This window comes from Anas acuta, chromosome 14 (genome assembly GCF_963932015.1).
Source record: "Anas acuta chromosome 14, bAnaAcu1.1, whole genome shotgun sequence".
In the NCBI taxonomy this organism is placed as follows: domain Eukaryota; kingdom Metazoa; phylum Chordata; class Aves; order Anseriformes; family Anatidae; genus Anas; species Anas acuta.
The window spans coordinates 1,221,648-1,240,394 of NC_088992.1; the positions used below are offsets into that span (position 1 = coordinate 1,221,648).

General features: G+C 46.9%; 1 protein-coding gene across 2 annotated transcripts in view; it reads left to right on the plus strand.

The window, feature by feature from the left end:
• The first annotated feature begins 289 nt into the window (after positions 1-289).
• Positions 290-18,747, plus strand: part of NR3C1 (nuclear receptor subfamily 3 group C member 1) — a 65,622-nt gene continuing 47,164 nt past the window's right edge. The window contains exons 1-2 of one of the 2 annotated variants that reach the window (XM_068698113.1): positions 290-527; positions 2,559-3,748. In XM_068698113.1, the coding sequence (XP_068554214.1) occupies positions 2,562-3,748 (1,187 nt within the window). In that variant the 5' untranslated portion in view covers positions 290-527; positions 2,559-2,561. Of the gene's footprint in view, positions 528-1,395; positions 1,546-2,558; positions 3,749-18,747 lie in introns of those variants that run through there. The other variant, XM_068698114.1, reaches the window with a different exon arrangement.

Consider the following 18,747-nt stretch of genomic DNA (forward strand, 5'->3'; position numbering starts at 1 on the left):
CGCTGCCGCCCGGCCTCCATGTGCCCGCCGCCTCCGGAGCCGCCGCACGTCGGGGGGGGGGGGGGGAGGCGGGCGGGAGGAGGGGGAGGGGACGAGGCCGCCGCCGTCCTCCATTTTGTGGCTGGGGCTGGGGCAGAGCCGCGCCGGGCGGGCAGGGGAGGGAGGGAAGGGAAGGAAGGGACAGAAGGGGCGGGCAGCGAGGGAGCAAAGTCTGCGGCGGCAATTAGCGCTAATTAGCAGAGGGGGCGCCGCGGCGGAGGGAAAGAAGGAGGGGGGGGGGGGAGGGAAAGAGAGAGAGGGAGGGGCGGGGACTCGGGCAGGGGCTCGGGCCGGTGGGAGGAGGAAAAGGGGGGGGGGGAAGCGGGCGCCCGCCGCCGCGGCTCCAGGAGGGGCGGCTGTTTACTTCCTCCGCCCGCGCCCCTTCCACCCTTCCTGCCGCCCCACGGCTCCCCCCAGGCCGCCCCCGGCCGCGGGGCCGCGATGGCAGTGGGCGGCTGAAGGAGCCCCAGCGCCCCCCCCTGGACGAGGTAAGGGGCGGCGGCGGGGGTGGGGGGGGGTCCCGCGGGAGGGGGAGGTTTGGTGGTGGTGGGGGGGGGGGGGCGTCGAGGGTGTGCAGCCCCCCGAGGGCAGCGCGGCGGGCAGGGGGGTGCCGGCAGAGGGGGCTCCCCCGAGGGGAAGCGGAGGGGTTGGGGTCGGGGTTGGGGTTGAGGGTTGGGGCTGCGCGCCCCCCGCCCGCCGAGCGGCCCCGACGGGGGGGGTTGGGGGTGCAGGGGGAGGTTGGGGGGGGGGGGGGGGGATTGGAGCCCGCTGCGGGGCGCGCAGGCAGCCGTGGGCTGTGCCGGGTTTGCAGAAGTGGGTGTGCCAGCGCCACGGCTCAACAGGTCCCGACACATTGCTGCCAGCAGGCTGCTGCGCGGGGCAGCCCCCGCCGCCGGCTGCTTTGGGGCGTCTGGCGGCTCCCTTAGAGGCTGTCCCCCCCCCCCCCACGCCCCCCACCTCGAGGGGGACCCGTGCCCCCCGACGGGGCTCCCAGCCCTGCGGGGCCGCCGCTGTCCCTGTCCCTGCCTTTTTTGGGGGGGGGAGCCTCGGCCCCACCGCTCCTGCCCGCGGGCACCGCAGCCCCCCCCAGGCCCCCCCGGCTGCCAGGGGCCGGCCCCAAGCCCCCCCTCAGCCCCCCCCGATGGCCGCGGCTCGGCTCGGGGCTGGGGCCGGCGGCCTCGGGCCCGTTTTGCGCCGCGCGGTGCGGGCCGGGCTCGGGGGCGGCTGTCGGGGGGCGCAGCCCCTGCCCTAGGACGGGAATAGGGGCAGAGACCCCCCCCCCTCCCTGCTCGGGGCCTCCGGGCGGGTCGCGCCTGGGGAAGTTCCCCCCGGGCCGGCTGCAGCCGGGGCCACCTTAAAATATTTTTTTTTCTTTTTTTTTTTTTCTTTTTTTTTTTTTTTTTTTTCCACGCGGAGACTTTGTGCCGCTCGCAGCCTTCGCTTTGGCGCACGGAAAGCTGCGGCTTTCGGCGGAGCGGAGCGGGGGGGGGCGGCCGCCAGGACGAGGTGAGCTCCTGGGGTGCCCCCCCGGGGCCGGAGGGGGGGGGGGGTCCTGGGGCTGCCCCCCCCCCATCCACCCCCCCCTCCTGGCGGCCCCTCGCAGCCGGCTGCAGGCAGCGGGCGAGCGGCACGGAAAGTTTGCATCCGAATTTACAGCCCTTCCCCAAATATTTGTGCTCCCTGCTGGAAATAAATGTAGTAAACACAAGCAGATGAAACCGACCGGGTTTGTCTCCGGCGTTAGATGTCTTTCGGGGAGGGGTGACGAGCTCCTAAAGTTGGTGGAGGTGATAAAAATCCCGCTTTAGTTTGAGCTGGGCTTTATTTATAAATGTGGGCTTGTTTACAGAATCGCAGTGACTTCGTTTCAAGGCTCACAAGCTGCGTTTTGAGCCGGACTTAGGCAGGGTTTTGAGGTGTGGAGGTTGTGTAGCTACTGGAAAATAGCAAATTGTTTGGATTTTGGCTGGCTGGTGGCTACAGAGCTGGGTTAGGGGCTGCTGCTGCCTGCTGTGAGCGATGCATCAGGACCTGCAGGGAGAGGGGAAACCGGCTCGTAAACGTGGGGGATAGCTTCGCTCCTTCCCTGCTCAAGAAGCATTACATACGAGGGGAAGTCACCTTCTGAAATTCGTGAATTGGGTACTTCAACAACTCGTACACTTCCTTGCTTGCTAAGGTGGCTCACAGAGCTGGAGAGCGTGTTCAGAAAGCTGTCCTACGTTGCAGTCCGGTTCCGAGTTGTGTGCAGGCAGACTTAGTGCTCCATCCGGGCTTAGCAAAGCTTTATATAAAAAAAAAAAAAAAAAAATCATGTTACCACTCAGCTATGAACAAAAACCAAAGCCAGTGGGTTTGGGAAAGATGTGGCACACATCCATTTGTAACTTGACTTGCTGCGCTCGCGTTCTCCAAGTAATTAAACGAGGGTCACTGGGCTAATGATTTGGACTTTCTAAAATTCTGTTATTAAAATATCCTTCGTGCGCTAACTTTGAATGCTTGTTATCTTTTTATAGCTAATGTTGAAAGTAATGGATTCCAAAGAATTGCTTAACTCGTCAGATCAAGACGAAACGAGGAAAAATGTGCTCATCAGTACCAAAGGAGGGATTGTGATGGACTTTCATCCACCCTTCAGGGGTGGAGCTCCTGTGCAAGCCCCTGTATCTACATCTCCTCTCCCTGTGTCTTCTCAGTCAGATTCCAATCAGCAACCTGCTCTGGCTGATTTTTCAAAAGGATTAGTAAACAATGTGCCTCAGCCAGACCTCTCCAAGGCAGTGTCACTCTCCATGGGACTGTATATGGGTGAAACAGATGCAAAAGTGATGGGAAATGACCTTGGATTTTCGCAGCAGGGCCAAATTGGCATCTCTTCTGGAGAAACGGACTTCAGGCTCCTGGAAGAAAGTATTGCAAGCTTGAACAAGTCCTCGAGCCTGGCAGAGGACGCAAAGGGAGCAGCATCTTCTGAGGTGCCGCTGGAGCCGGATTTCCCCGGCATGGCTGGCCGCAGCGTCCCCTTAGAGCCGGGAGCGTCAGTCCAAAGCCAGGTTGGCTCTAATGGTGGCAACTTGAAATTATTCTCTGAAGACCAAAGCACCCTGGATATTCTCCAGGACTTAGAATTGCCACCAGTATCGCCTGGCAAAGAGCCAAATGGGAGCCCGTGGAGGCTTGACCCGTTGCTCGATGACGGTGGCTTGCTGTCCCCGATATCCGCAGACGACGCGTTTCTCCTGGAAGGAAATTTGGGGGAAGACTGCAAGCCTCCTATTTTGTCTGACACTAAACCTAAAATTAATGACCGTGGTGACCTTTTACCCAGTTCCAAAATGCCAATGCCTCAAGTGAAAACGGAAAAGGAAGACTTCATTGAACTCTGTACTCCTGGCATCAAGCAGGAAAACATGGGCCCAATTTATTGTCAGGCAAACTTCTCTGGGTCTAATCTACTGGGTACTAAAGTCTCTGCCATATCTATCCATGGTGTCAGTACCTCTGGGGGACAAATGTATCACTATGATTTAAATACTGCATCGCTTTCTCAGCAGCAGGATCAGAAACCAATTTTTAATATCATTCCATCTCTTCCTGCCGGTTCAGAAAATTGGAATAGGTGCCAGGGATCAGGGGATGAGACTTTAGCTCCTTTGGGAACGCTCAACCTTTCTGGCAGACCTGCTTTCTCTAATGGCTATTCAAGGTAATTAGTTTTTGTTTCTCTTTATTAAAATGTTACAAGTATGTTCAGCACAACTGCATGCAAGCCGGCTTTCCCATTTTTTTTTTTTCCCCCCTCCGCGTCGATCGTCGCTTTGTCATGCGTTGCGTGTGGCTGCCTGATGGAGGATCACCGATGTGTGCTTCTGACAGTGCTCGGCAGCAATTTGCACCGGGTGCTCGACTCCGGGTGTGAAAGGGAGGAAATGAGGAGGGGAGCTGACAGGCTTTAAAAAATAAAAATAAATCTAAAATGTGTCCTAAGGGGAAAATTGAATATGTGGTGGAAGGATCCATGCACAAGGCAGTATAGAGGGAAGTATTTAAGTGTATACAAAAGCTACTTCATTCTCAGGGGTTAGAGGATAAATCACTGTGGTGTTCTTTTTCCCCCCTAGTGTTACTTAAATGTTAAGCACAAAAATAACTTGGTTGCTGGGTAAATTTCTAGAATTACATTGAAGCTGAAGTAGAGTTTTAGCTTTGCTTGGTATTGCATTTACCTTACATGGACAACAAGATTCCAAGTAGGAAATACTCAGCAGTTCGTTTAATAACTGCATTTAAAGAGAGAAGGGTATTTGCAGTAAGATCTAAACATACCTGAAATTTAACTCTTACGTAGAGCGGGAGGAGGGCTTGCTTATGGGTGGCTTTCCAGGGGGAGGGTGTTCTGAGGGATCCAGCGGGTGTGTGTTTGTAGTAGGGTTTTCTTCAGCTAATTCAATAGCACGGATATTGAAGTGAAGACTTTGCCGTTCTGGAGTAAACACAGCAGTGGCAGCTTTCTCAATGGGTAGCTGTTTGTGTCTCCTCTCGCAGTCGGAGGACAGGTTCTGATTTCAGCCCGAACGCCCAGTGCTGTGTTTTTCTTGGCTATTCCGTGTTTAACATCGCCTTGCACAAGCACGGTGTTCGGTCTCGATTGAGGAAGAGTTTTGTGGTGTGGTTCAGTGGAGTGTTAGAAAATGGCTCTTGAAGCCCCAATGCATAAAACCAGTAATTGTAGGCTTTTAATGAAGTATCTGTTTTAACTTTCTTTTTTTATTGTCCCACTGACAATTGATCCCCAGAGTGTTAACTGCCCGTCTCCCTGCACGGTGCTGGCTCTGGTTTCCCACGGCTGAAATGAGATGTATGAGCATTCCTTGGGCGCTTCAGGAAGACAACTTTTCATTTGCTTTCATTCTGAATTTCTGGAGTAGTTTTTGATTTTTGTAGCTGAGACGTGTTTTGCTTTGGTGACGTATTTAGAGCAAGCTGTAATGTAGGGAAACCAGGAAGGAAAATCAGAGTTTATGGAGAAATCCCATTTTGATGTATGAATATTGAATGTGCCTTATCACTTATTTTGACAGTAGAAATCCTTTGTACTTACCTTTTGCATAACCAGTCCGCCTTCCATGTTGTTTTTCGTTGGTTTTGTGTTTGTGTGTGTGTTTTTCCCATATATTTATCTTTAATGACAATCATTACAAAATCCGTATCAAAGCAAGAACAACTATTTCTGGGGTTGGGAGATGAATGTCAGAGCAGATCCCACGTACAGAATGGAAACAGCACTTCTGAGAATTTTTGTAAAGTTCATGCATTGTTTTTATTTTACAGAACTATTTAGAACCGAGCGCAGTCCTATTTGAACGGTTTACACACAAATGTTTGTCAGGCTTTGGGGAATTTCATAAACAGCAGCTTTACATGCTGTGTTTCTGATAGTCTTGTGATGAAAAACCCACTCAAGCTCCTGATGTGTACAGAATATATCTGATCCTAGAGCAAAAAGGACAGCAGCGCTAGATGTTATCGGTGCTTTTATGAAGCAATTTTGGGGAGTGTGCTCGGTGTGTTTTTATTGGAACTGCCTCGGCACTGATAGCAGGCGCTATCGGGAGCCCGCAGCGCCCCGCGGTGCAGCTCCTGCCGGGGAAGGAAGGAGCATCGGAAGGCTCAGGGCTGCCCCGACCGCGCCGTGGTACTGCCAGCCTTCCTCTGCAGGTTCCTGCTTCCTGCAAGGCTGTTTCGTATTTAAAGCTCGCTTTTGTCTTATTTAAGGTACTGGATTATTTTTCCTCAATTTGAGGAATGTGTAAAAGGACTGGGGGGGCTCGGGTTGAGTTTTGCTTAAAAATGCTTTATTTCCAGAGTTCATGGAAGCTGTTCTAATTTCCCACCGATTTTTTATGAATAGATTAAAACTACAAGTCCAATTCTAAAACCAACATTGTTTGCTTTCGCTTTTTTTTTTTTTTCTTTATGATAGGGGCAACCCCATCTTCTTTTTAAAATAACTTTGAGATGCTAGTGAAGCCTAGGGTTTGAAATGGGAATTCTTTCTTCCTAAACTGTGTCAGAAATATTTGGTCTAAGCTGACTTAGCTGTAGTTGATGCAGGGTAGATTTGTTTATTTCGCCTACAGAAGACTTAACGAAATTGGCATGCTCACTGCTTGTTCCAGAAACAAAGGAAGAGCTATCTTGCAGGGTTCCTGTGGTTGTTTTTTGGGGGTTGTTTTGTTTTTTTTTTTCTTTATGGTACTGATTCTGTGAGATGAGGGCTGGGATTGCCAAACTTCAGTTTCCGGGAGGAAGCATTTCCTAGTGCTGGTGGTCTTATTTACTGTTCAGAAATGTTAATTAGGTACTAAATGTGTGGGTGAAAAGCTACAGTTCTCTCCTGGCGTTCAGGTAGCGTTTACCTTTCCTGCTGTAAAGGAAAGCGTGTAACATCTCTTCATAGACGCGCAGTCTGGAATTTGCCATGCAATATTTAAGTGATTTTTTTTCCTGAGGAGAGCACCGCAAGCCCTCTCTAACGAGGTACGTGATCGTCAGGGCTGAGAAAACAGCTCGGTTTCACCACGAGAAGCGGAAAGTATCCTGAAGTTAACGCAGACAGCCCACGGAACACAAACTTCAGAACTTAGCTCCCAATGAATGAACCGGCAGCAGTCCCGGTGCTGCCGGTGGCACCTTGGGGCTGTGGTGAGGCTTCGGCGCCCGCGCAGGTGTGCAGGAGCCTGAGCAGCAGGACGGGCTCGGGGCCGGCTCCCAGGGGTGGCTTTGGCGAGGTCCCTGCTGCCCGAGGAAGATCTGGAAGGCAGCAGGTCAAGGGACTGGTGGACGGGAGGATCAGGAAAGGAGGCCGATGGCGAGAATTTGCCGTAGGTTTGCTTTGATAGAAGAAATGGGTCAGTATCTGAACGAGGAGCGAAGCAAGCCGCAAGGTTTGGTAAATGCCTTGCTGAAGAATTTGAGGTTTTGATGGTGTCTGGCTCTAACCTGAGGTTGCTGGTGGCTTACTGCATAAATGCCAGCGAAATCTGTTAAATTTCGGGGAATGATTTTAGCGCCACACGCTCGCAGGACTCTGCAGTAATGGGTTTAATGCATATACCACTCAGCTTTTTTATTCCTCTGACTTCCTGGAGATGTGGCTTGTTGGGGGGGGAGTGGAAGACGAGGAGAAGCCATGCAGCAGCGCGGATTTTTTTTTTCTTTCTTAGCCTACAGCCAGAATTTACAAAAACTGGGCCCCACTGGCAGCGTTACGGCTTCTAGTATTACATTTGAAATCATTCCTAGTGCTCCAGCTTGTGGGGGATAAGGATCATTAAGGAGGTTTAAGGAAGGGCGAGAGCTGCGAGAAGCCATGGAAGAGGAGGAGAATCTTTTTTTGGGGGGCAGCTCTGCCGGTCGGCCGCAGCCAGGAGAGCTGGTGGGTCACAGCTGCCTTGCTGGGAGCCACTTTGGGCTCGGGCATTTTACTCGAAGGAAGGGGAAAGCAGGGATCGCTTGCTAGAGATGGCAAAGGTCAGTTGTCCGTTTGTCTTACCTCATTGTTTCGGGCTGGCTTTTGGCCAGGGCCGGTGGCTTGGCGCGGCCGAGCGCGGTGCTTTAAATGCTGTCTGACTCAGCAGTGTGCAATGTGTGGCACATTGTGAAGCGTGCCGTGCTTCATCGTTTTATTTTGACACAAAACCCAGACTCGGTATTTGGAGGGCTTGCTCAGGGTTTGGTAGCCTGTGCTGTGATTTGTCAGCCTGGTGTAACCCTGGGGTCAGGCTTTGCCTTCTGGAAATGCGCAGCGAGGAGGTACCTGTCCTGTTAGGGGTGTCCCGCAGCACATGGGAAAAGTGCTGTGAGAGTGAAGGTAGCTAGATAAACCATAGCTCACGTAAGATATAATCTGCTTCTTCCCATTTAAAATGATCCATTCCGCTGGCTGGTAGCTGAGTAGGCTTCTGTGAGTCCAGCCCAAATTGGTAACTTCTACTAATTTACACCCCCTATAATGACCTTGGTTTCAGTCCCAGTTCCAGCTTGCGAAACACAAGCTGATTTTTGTTTTCCGTAGCATATTTGTGTGTTACGTATCTTGAACAGTAGTTGAACCCCACTGTACTCAGAGGCGGGCAGTAAAAGCAAGGCTGTAGTTAAAGGCAGCTCCTGATGAACCTTCTCACCGATGTGAAATAGGCGCCTCACCGAGTCCTGCAGCATCTATTTACTGTGTTAAAGATCACGGCTTTACACAGAGGGGGGAACTGTGCTGGGGATGCAGACATCCCTTCTTCCTTCGGCTGTTACTGCCCTGGTGCATTTGCTTAAACCAGCGGAGTTGGCAGGGCAGGGGCTGTTCCAGCAATGAGAGCTCTGCAGCTGGTGCAGAAGGTGGTGGGAAAGGCGGTGCTGGTCCCAGCGTGTCTGGGCTGAAGGGGGCTGCCCTCGCAGCTCCTGCGTGGCCTCGTTCATGCGATGTGGTTCGGGAGGATGGAGGCTGGGATGTTTGACCGGTTTGAATCCCCGGGTATGCTGGTTGCAAACATTTTCGCAGCGCTTCTTTACCTGTTCTTCATTGATGCACAAAGCTCAGTGGAGTAAGAGATCATCTTTTAATTCCATTAGCCTTTTACCTATGGTATGCTAGGCATCGAAATAAGCTGTTACTTTTTTTTTTAATAATCAGTGGCTTCTGGATTTTTCAGAATGCTTCTTGGAGCAAATGCAAGATCCAGTGCTGGCACGTTACTCTGAGGTGTGATGTGAGCGGTTCTCTTAGGGCGCTTTGTTAGACCTCCTGGCCGGAGCAGTGGCTGTCCTTGTGCCGCTGGGTGTCACATCAGGGGCTTGCCCACCAGCTTACGGGAGGGGGCGAGGACTCAGCACTCAGACACTGGCCTGGGAGAAAATGAATGTGTGTCTCTCGTTAGTAGCTTTTCCCATCACAAACCCCTTGTTTCTGGAATATTACTAGATCTAATTGTATTTTTTTTTTTTTTTCCGTAAAGGGTACATTAAGGCTGACTAAGCAGATACTGTGCCACTGGTGTGCTGGGATAACATAATTCATTCGTTCTGCAAAGCGTTCCAAAGTCATCATTAAGATTTAAAAAAAAAAAAAAAGTATTAATGAAATCCTGTTCTCAACCCAAGAGCTTTACAATTACCTTGTTTTTGTGTTATTGAAATATCTGATGGTGTGTAGTCTCCAGCATAGAGAAATTAACTTTAAAATGCATTCATAAAAAAATCAACTTAGATTTGTTTCTGTGTTTCTAAGAACAGTTAGGTGTGGAGCCGGATAGCTGCTGGGAAGAATGTGTAACCGTACAGTACTTTGTACAACAGATCCAGAGAGTTTGTTGTGTTAAGCTCTTTGATTTTTATAGACTTTGTCTCCCAGACACTGTCGGTATACATGAATTTAATCTCATAATTTGAAGTGTTAAAGCATTGCATCATTAGGTACACAGATTATGTGGAGTTCTCATGACAGATTTTCTGACTGATTCATGTAGTGTGAAATCCATTTATAATACGGTATTTGCCTAAATAACCAAGATACTCATGGGCCAGGAGTTAATCCCATTCTATATGCTGGGTTCGGGAAATTATGCAAAGACCCTGCGGGTTGGTAGCCCCGTCTCCATGGGATGGAAGTGAACCAGGACAGCTGCAGTAGGTGACACGCACACAAAATTACAGTCATTCCTTTCAGCTCGTTGCCTTGTCCCTGACTTCGTGTCAGCTAGGTTCAGCTGTCCTTGGGACAGAAATGAAACGGAGCCATTGGGTTGCTGTGCCCGTGGGCAGGAGGCTGAGCAGAACCATGGTGGCAGCAGGAGGCTGTGTGGCACAGCGAGCTGGGCTGAGCAAGTGTTCGTCCAGAAGCAGCTGGGCTGGGAGCTCAATTTAGCCCAGTTACTCTCTCCCAGAGGCTTTTCTTCTTGCCTCATCTTTGCTGTGAAGGTGTCATGTTTTGGACCAGCATCCTATGCCCATAGCGGATTCAGCTGGTGCTAACTCTACCCAGAAACTTTCTGCCAGACTTCTTTCCCTGGCTGAAACAATGTCTTCGTGTGTTAAAGCTCTGTACTGCATCGCGGGAAATAGGATCGTGTTCACACAGTGGCAAAAGCACATCCCTCTGCCTTGGTGCCTGTGCCACTGGCTTGGGCACCGAGGTCCCGGAGCGCAGCAGAGCTCGGGGTAACCACAGCCTCGTGAGCTCCTGCACGTGGGGCTGAGTTTGGCAGCGCAGCTGGTGTCAGGATTTTCTGGCTGCTCTTGGAAGTGAGAATTAAGTTTAGATCCCAGTACGCCACGCTGCTTATCCAGGGTATCACGGGGAGCGTAATATTAATGGCTCCTTAAATCAATAGGCACTACAACTGGGGGAATTTCTGGAGGAAGCAGTGCTCCTCCATCAAATCCATCCTGACATCTTGCAGAGTACATTTCTGTACCAGCCAACTGCTTTCTTAATATAGCCTGTATCAATTTGTTATAATTAAAGCTCACGATTCCATCTGTACCTATGGATTCGCACTCCATGTTAAGTCTTCCTGGAAAGTTAAATCCCGGTGCGCTGTAAATCTGAATGTTCAGTGAGCTGCTGCTGTGCTTTTGGAGGTGTGATACAACGTGCAAGTTCTACTTTCTGTTCAAAGATCTCAATTCTCCCGAAATGTCAAAGGTCAAGCTGCATTTGAGAAACAAGTTCCAAAATAATAATAATGCCATTCTTGAATTGAGTTCAGTGCTACTGCAATTTAGTGAAGAAACCGAGTTCCACAGCGGGTTTTTATGGTAGGACGCTCTCCGTACAATTTGCAGTAATTTGCACGGTTACCCCGTGTGTCAGGAAACAGCTGGAAATGGTGATTGCGTTCGTGCATCATGGTCACAGAAGATTTCATATGGAACTTCTTAGCAGCCGAGTGCAATTTACTCAGCTTTACTCAGATGCTTCACATTGCTGGTTACTTTTGGTTTAGATAACAAGTTTTAAGTAATGCTCAGGGCTCTAGTTTTGGAGCTCTCCTTACCTAAAGGCTCTGTTGTGGTAGACTTCAGCGTTATATTAGAAACTTTTTTTTTTTTTTCTGGCAGAGGATGGGGGGAAGCGTTGTTTCTTTGCGTGTGCGTACGTTTCTCACAGTATTTACTTGCGTGCCTCGGCTTCCTGGAAGTGCTGCTGGAGGAGGCTGAAAGGCGATAACCTCGCTGTTCGCCAGGAGCCTGGCTGCCCTGTGCACGCCTGCGTCTCTGGCAGGGTGATTGGGGCAGGCGAACGGCATGGCCCATGTGAAATTCTGTAAAATCTTCAGCAAAGGAGTTCTTGGCCTCGCATCCGAGTCCTCCAGCCTTCACCTGGTGCTCCCAGCGCCCGCGGGGTCTGTGTGAGGGGAGCGTTGGTGCCCTTGGGCTCCTGGCCGTGCCCATGGCATTGGCACATCCTTGGGACATCCTTGGGTCTTCTGAACCTTCACGTACCTTCATAAGCTGCTTTTGAGAGCACAAACCTGAAGTTCTGTGACCCTCCTGAATTTCTTGCGAGCTTTGAAGGGTTGCTCTCAGTGCAGCGTTGCCTCATTAGCTGGGAGTTTGGTGGCTGTGACAGAAAAGAGCAGCTGATGCGGTTTATTTTTGTTATTACTTGAAGAACCTGCTTGACACAGCCTGGTGTGTATGTGCGATAATGTCTAATGGCATGGTAATACGGTCTGTTACTGTTGCAGTACAGATTTCTGCAGAAGAGGAGCTGCTGCCAGAAGGATGCTGGTAGAACACTTACGCAGCGCAGATGCCAATTGCTCCATGGTGGAGCCTCTCCGCGAGGCAGAGCCACACTTGTGGTGTTTGTCATGGCGAATTAAAAGCAGTGTGCTGCTGTACTTCGGTAGTCTGTGTTGGAGCCTGGTGCCATACCGCGCTCCTCAGCAGTTCCTAAGTATCTGTAATGCATTCACCAAGGCTTGGTGCGGGAAGGGGTGCTTGGTGCGGGAAGGGGTGCTTGGTGTGGCTTCGGAGAAGGCTGGCTGTCAGGTAATGCTGTGTCCGTGAGGGGCTGTGTGGTATACAGGGGATATCCCACATCACGTAAAAATGAGGGGTGTATGGATACATCTAAATGTGCTGTCACAAAAGAGATGCGGAGTTCTCCCATTTTCGGTAGGTTTTTATGCCATCAGAAGATGCAGGTTGTTAACAATGTGCTTTAAATCACCATGTCTATGCCATGAGCACGTTAAGTACCTCTGTGTACCCATGCAGGTTTTTTTCTCACTTTTTAAAAAAAAAAATAGTTTTATTGCTCCAGAAATCTAACAGAACTTTTTTAAGCCATTGACTCAGTGTTTTTAACAAATCAGAGCTGAAAACACGCATGTGCTGCATGCATGTGTGTGGATTTGCTATGCAAGAATGCAGTTCATAGATGTAAACTTAAAAGAAAAAAAACAGATAATTGCACATGGTATAGTTTCATGTCCTGAGTTCAGTTTGCATGCTGCCTAGCTGTGCTTTATCTCCTGTAGTATTTTTTTAATTACTTTTACTTTGTTCTTGGATGTTGTTTTCTTTTTTTCCTTCTTTTTTTTTTGCCTGTTGATTTTCTGTTAATCTTGTGCTAGGTATGAATTTCTCTTAAGACTGTTTTTCATAAAATGCTTTATATTGTCTTATATTCTAATCTACTTCATGTTTTAACTGAGAATAGACCCTTAAATGCTTTTTTAAATTACGGATTCTGAATTTGATATCCAGAAAAGCTTATAGATACCGGAGATGGGTGAGGGAATGTGGAATTGCAGTAAGACAATAAATATTTGGAGAAATAATAGCAGGCTGCATATGAAATGACCAATTCAGATTCTTTCTGAATGATAGAATTCCTTATAGATAGCTCTTTTTATTCACATGAATCAGTTGGGAAAACTTGACTTAAAATGAAGATCAAATTAGCAGGTGAGCAATGAGCACACCTAGCAGTGGAAAAATAGACAATCAAACATGTCGATGGCATTAATTTCTCCCCGTAGTTGATATGAATGCCTTGTCTCTCTGTTCTTTTTGCTGGAATTGTAATGTTCATGGTTTATCAAACTTCCTGCAGAAACGAAAATGAAAATACTCAGTGATCAGGCAGTGCTCTGCAGAAGGAGTTACTGTGGTTATAAAAACCAACTAATTAAGCTTGTAGCTACAGAATGTCACCCGGGCGAACTTTAAATCCACGTACTCTTCTTCAAAATTCTTTGCAAAAGAGTGGATTTGTTCTCACCCTTCCTTGGCTGTGCTAATGACACTTGTGTTGTGCTTGCTTTTGTGCTGCCTCCGGTCTTTAAATGCAGCAAAATAATGAGGTTTCTGTTTTTTCTGTTCATGTCTGTTCATGCTGAAGTCCCGCTTCTAGTGAGGCTCGGAAGCCTAAAGAAGTATTGGTTACCAGTGAAAGCTGGATTGAGCTAATGCAGTCTCCTTAGATCTCAAATCGTTATCTAGTCTGTCTGCATCTATATTATACTGAGTGGCAAAATTCTCTGTAAGCACCTGGAAGAATTTTGTTGTTGTTTTGAGCTTCACTGTTACCTCCTATCAGTTTGCTTTCAGTCTAGATTCCAAATGCAGCAATCTAATGATTCTTTCATTTGAGAAAATAAATATGGTGGAAATATTGGAGTAATGTGAAATTCTAGCTACTCTTTTTGGAGGGTTTGTTCATTCAGAAATGTAAACATTCTCCCTCCCAAAACAAATCCTTTAAGCCTGTAATTGAACAGACTTCAAATACTGTTTTTTGCAGGTTTGTTGGGGATGGCTTTCTGAAACCTGCCTTTTTTTTTGTTATACGTATTTAAAAAAAAAAAATCGACATCTTGGGTTTCTGGGTAGTTAGGGTTTTCTTGAGGAAACCTTTGGCTCAAGTATTTGCAAGGTTTCTAGGGATTTCCATACTGCTGGGAACCTGTTCGAGCTGCTTGCTGCCTCCCCCACCATTTTCCTGCAGTACCCAGCCGTGATCAGACCGCAGCAGCTGGGGGTGCTTTGATGAAGATGCCCCATGTGGGTCCCACCACATTTTGCTGGAAGGGCAGGACCCATGGGGCTGCGGGACGAGGAGCTGGGGAGATGCTCGCCGGGGGTGTGAGGCACTGGGAGGCTGGGGCAGGGTCCGGTTTGGAAGGCAAAGATCAGCATCTCCTGGAAGCCAGGTAGTGCGAACACTGTAAGTGCATAAACAAATAACCAGAGGAAGAGGAAATATACATTGCATGCTTCTAAAATACCTTGTTAGCTTTTTTTTTTTTTTTTAACCATAGGTACCATTAGAAACATTCACCTCTGTATAAAAGTTTTCTCGGGAATGCAAGAAACCATACTCCTCTCAAATTGTAACTTCAATGTATTTACAGTATTTTTGATAAGGCAGTTCCAAAGATACGTTAGTGAATTATTTTTATTGTGCTATTTTCGGTTGTTTATTTCAGTGATCGAGTCTGGTAGATTCCTTACGAAAAGAACTATGATGATGTTGAAGGGCTGCACCATTTTTAATTACTTTTTATGTCAAAAAGAGCTGTTACTGTGTTTTTATTTAGCTCTGCAGGATTAGGTTTTGTGAATATGGTAAATTACTGTGTTGAAGAGATACTTGCTATGAGAAGAGTGGTTCAAAATGGAATAAAATACTAAAGAAAAAGTAGAAGGTTGTAAGTTGTGCTCGGAAAATAAACCAAGCAAGCTGGCTTTGCTACCTTACTCAGATTTCCAAACAAACATAGATTAAAATCTAATTCGTAAAGAATGGTAGGATGTCTTTTTTACCAATTTATTTTGTAAATTGTGTAATCCCTTTTTAGAGGGAAGGGAAGACTTTGTAATATATTTTGTGTTATTTGCTTTGGCCAAACGATCCTGATAAGCTTAAGGCTTAAAAGAAAAATGAACACGAAGAGATCCTGTATCACAAATACAGTCTGCCTTGTGCTCTCTGCAGCCAAAGAGCTGCTACTTCAATGCTAGCATCTTTCAGAAAAAGCATTTTTTCTAACCTCTTCTATTTTGTTACAGTCCAGGCAGGGCTTCTTAGAGGTCGTTTGGCCCCATTGAATTCTGTGGGAACTAACCATTTTCAAATCTGAGTCCTGCTCTGTTGTAAAGTCTCTTGATGTTGATTTCATGTCCTTTAATGAATTCTGTCCTTCCTGAACACGTATTTCTACTAAGCCCCACACATCTGCTGTTTTCTGAACTGACAAGGAAGCTATTCTGACACCTTCAATTTTAATAAAACCGATCCAGCAAGTTTTGTAATGAATTAGCTTTCCATAGTTAGAGAAGACAGGTCTGTTCAAATGAAATGGCAGCTTATTTGCAGCTTAAGTGTGTGATTTAATAAAAGTGAAATTCAGTGCTAAAATGTCTAGTATAAAATGCAAATACTACAAAAAAAAAACAAACACGAAAACCTGAATGTTCAGAGTTCCTTATTTTGAGTAACAAAGCATGCAATTTTTTATTTTTTTAAGTGAGCAGTTAATATTGGGATGCTTACAAGATTGCATTCTTAGTCATACCAGATATCTGACTACTTTCAAACAAGAGCAACTGGTTCGTCAGGTGAGCTTGGACCTATTTTATCACTTTAAAGATTCTTTTAACATGTTATAGGTTGGGACATCTGAGATTTTAATGAATAACAACCACAAGGTTGGAGTATTGTTAATAGTGCGCTTGTTTGTGTCCCTTACTGTGTTCCAACTGTCAGAGAAAAGCTACATGGCTAACTTGCACAACATGCTATTAAGGAGGGAGGAAGTGACTTCAGTTTCTATTCCTGGTTGACCCAAGACTATAAACTGAGGAAGAGCTATAAAGGAAATGCAACATTCAGCTCTTTGAATCTTTCCAAGGATTTATAAGTGTTACTAACTCTGCCTTCCTGTGTGCAACGTATTTCAAGATATGGACATCTCAAAGCTTCCATTCTAATTAAAAAATGAATCAGAACACGTACCTAACGAGGGAAGCCCTAAAACTTGATAGAAGTAATGGTAAGCTGTAATGCTATTTTTCATCAACAAGGTCTAAAACTTTCTATGTCAACAATCAGAAATTTTATTTCCCAAAGCCTTAGTGCTTCTGTCTTGAGGGAGATGCATATGCTTTTAGTCTGTTCTCTAAGCTTCTTTTTTGCATCAGAGAGTCTCTTTCTAGGCTCTGTATTAAAGGAAGGAAAGAAGTTTAACAAAGTTTTTTTTCTTCACTTGTGTCTTTCTTACTCAAGTCTGTCTGTAATGATTTTGGTTTTATGACGATCACATACTTCCTTATCTGTGCGTTAGAAGATGAAATACTGACTTTGAAGGTTATCTGAAAAAGTTATGGTGCTTGTTCTCATTCTTTGATTGAAACTGCTGTCACAAGATGATGTTCTGCTGCAGGATAGGATAAGATTTTGGGGTTTGGTTGTGTATTCAGAAGATCTGTAGAGCTTAAAAAACCTTTACAGATGAAAAAGGTGGCTGGGTTCCACATGAGTGCTAGTGACTTTGGGATATCTGTTCTAAACACACTGATGCCTGCCTGGCTGCCGGTTGTAAGGTAACTTCCTCTAGACAGTGTTTAAAACCACATTGGTGGTTCAGCTATGATGATTTGCCATCGTGTTGTCAGAAACACAATGCAACTAAACCCTAAACTATTTCAATATATTTATGGGATTGCAAAGCTAACAGCCTACAGACTGTGGGAGGGCCCTCGGACACCTCGAATAGCGTGTATTTCCAGGGAGGTTTCTGGCCCATACGGCTGTTTCACAGCCAGGCCCCGATATTTTGTCCCTGGCTGTGTGACTCCGTGCTGCCGTTTCAAGCAGCCTGTGCCAGACGTGCTGAAGGGTCGGGTGGGATGCAGGGAGAGCCGGTGTGCTTCGGGGCTTGGTTTGCAGCGGTGCTGGGAACTAACTGGAAAGGTTCCTGGTCGTGAAGCTGGGTGAGGCTGATGCAGGCCAAGCAAGTCTTAGTTAAAAGACAAAAAAAAAGTCAGGGTTTTAAAACAGGGAGCAGCTTGCCCAGGTGTGTTGAACAGAAATCCCATAAAACAGGGAAGGTAAAATGTAAAAAGGAAGGTGAGAGGTGATTAAAAAATAAAAAATAAAGAACTTGAGTATTGGAGGTAAATACACACGGGGTGTGTGACCAGAGGGATGTGTGAGATGTTAACAAGTCACCAGGCCTGGGTGACCTTTAAAATAAAATCTAGATTTTTTTTTATTCCTTTGGAGCCTTGGACATGTTTTTCTTGCCAAAGGCTAGTTAAAAAGGACAAAAACAAACAGCACCTCAGGTTGGCATGGGATTGGAAGACTGGTCCTTGTGGAGAATTGAGAACTTGTTAATGAATAGGAAGCAAAAGGATTTAGTGTTTGCTATACAGGATGAAAAACTCAACTGCCTCATTCCCTTGGGGTCAGTGCTGAGACGGGACCTGAAAAGGGAACGGGAGGGAGGGCTCTGGGCTAAGCTGATACGGAGCTATTTTGGGTAGCCCAGTGCCACACTGGAAAGCTCTCTTAAAATGTAGTGAGTGCATGGAAAAGTGGAAGGGGGAGACTCTGTGTGAGAAAAGCTGGGACCATGAGTCTAGGGTAAATTGCCTGTGTGTTGCTTAATTTAAAAAAAAAAAAATAAAATAAAAAAATCAGAGCTTGGAGCTGGCAGCTGCAGCTCAGGGAAGAGGGGTCTGGAGTTTTGTGAAATCATCAGCTTGGTGTGCAACAGCAGCTGAAAAAGTAAATAAGGTTTTGTGTTATCAGGAAGGATAAAGAGAATGACCTCTGCCTTGTGCTGCTTCACAGAGCCTTGGTGTGCTCAGCCCGAGGGCTGTGTGAGTAGCTTCTGCCTGAGGGGGGTGGGTGGTAATTTTTTAATTTATTACCAGAACACCTGTGTTTGTGTCAGATGTTTGCCTCCAGCACTAAAGAAGCAGTCTCCAAAGTCAACAAGCCAAACAGACAAAATGGAGGAAAAAATTATAAGCAAAGAGGGTGCAACATGCGGTAGTGCTAAGGATTGGGGAAATGTGTGGTGGTGGTAGGCAGTCGTCCTGCACAGGGCCCTTCATCCCGTCGTTAATAATGGTATCTTCGTGTGTGTGCATTTATGCATCTACCCTCGCGTGTTAACTTTCATGCTTCGTTTTACCCTTACTGTTACAAATAAGATAATTACAGTAAAGCAGGCTATTCAAAACGCTGCCTAGGGAGGTTTCTACATGCCTGAAAGCTACCCTTCACTTTCTTCATATGATAGTCATAGTTCCAAGGACGTCTAAGAAATAAAAAATCTTCTGTTATAAAGATAGCTTATTCTGTCATATGTATTTTCAAAAATTTTCCCTAGCTCTCCCGGCTGTCCCCATTCACACGTACTTCAGGTTGCTGTAGCAGCGCTGAAGATGTTTTTATTTCTGTGCTGCCTACTGCAGACGCACAGCCAAAGCAGTCAGGACCATCCCTATTTTTGCAAAAACTGGAATTCTGTTCGCTTACCTCGCCCCTTTCTCTTCAGCATAACAGCAGTGCATTTATTCTAATAGAATAAATATGAATTTAATGGAATAATGGAATAAATACAAATTTCATAAATCTAAATTTAATATTTAGTAATACTTTCTACAAATACATATATTGTCATA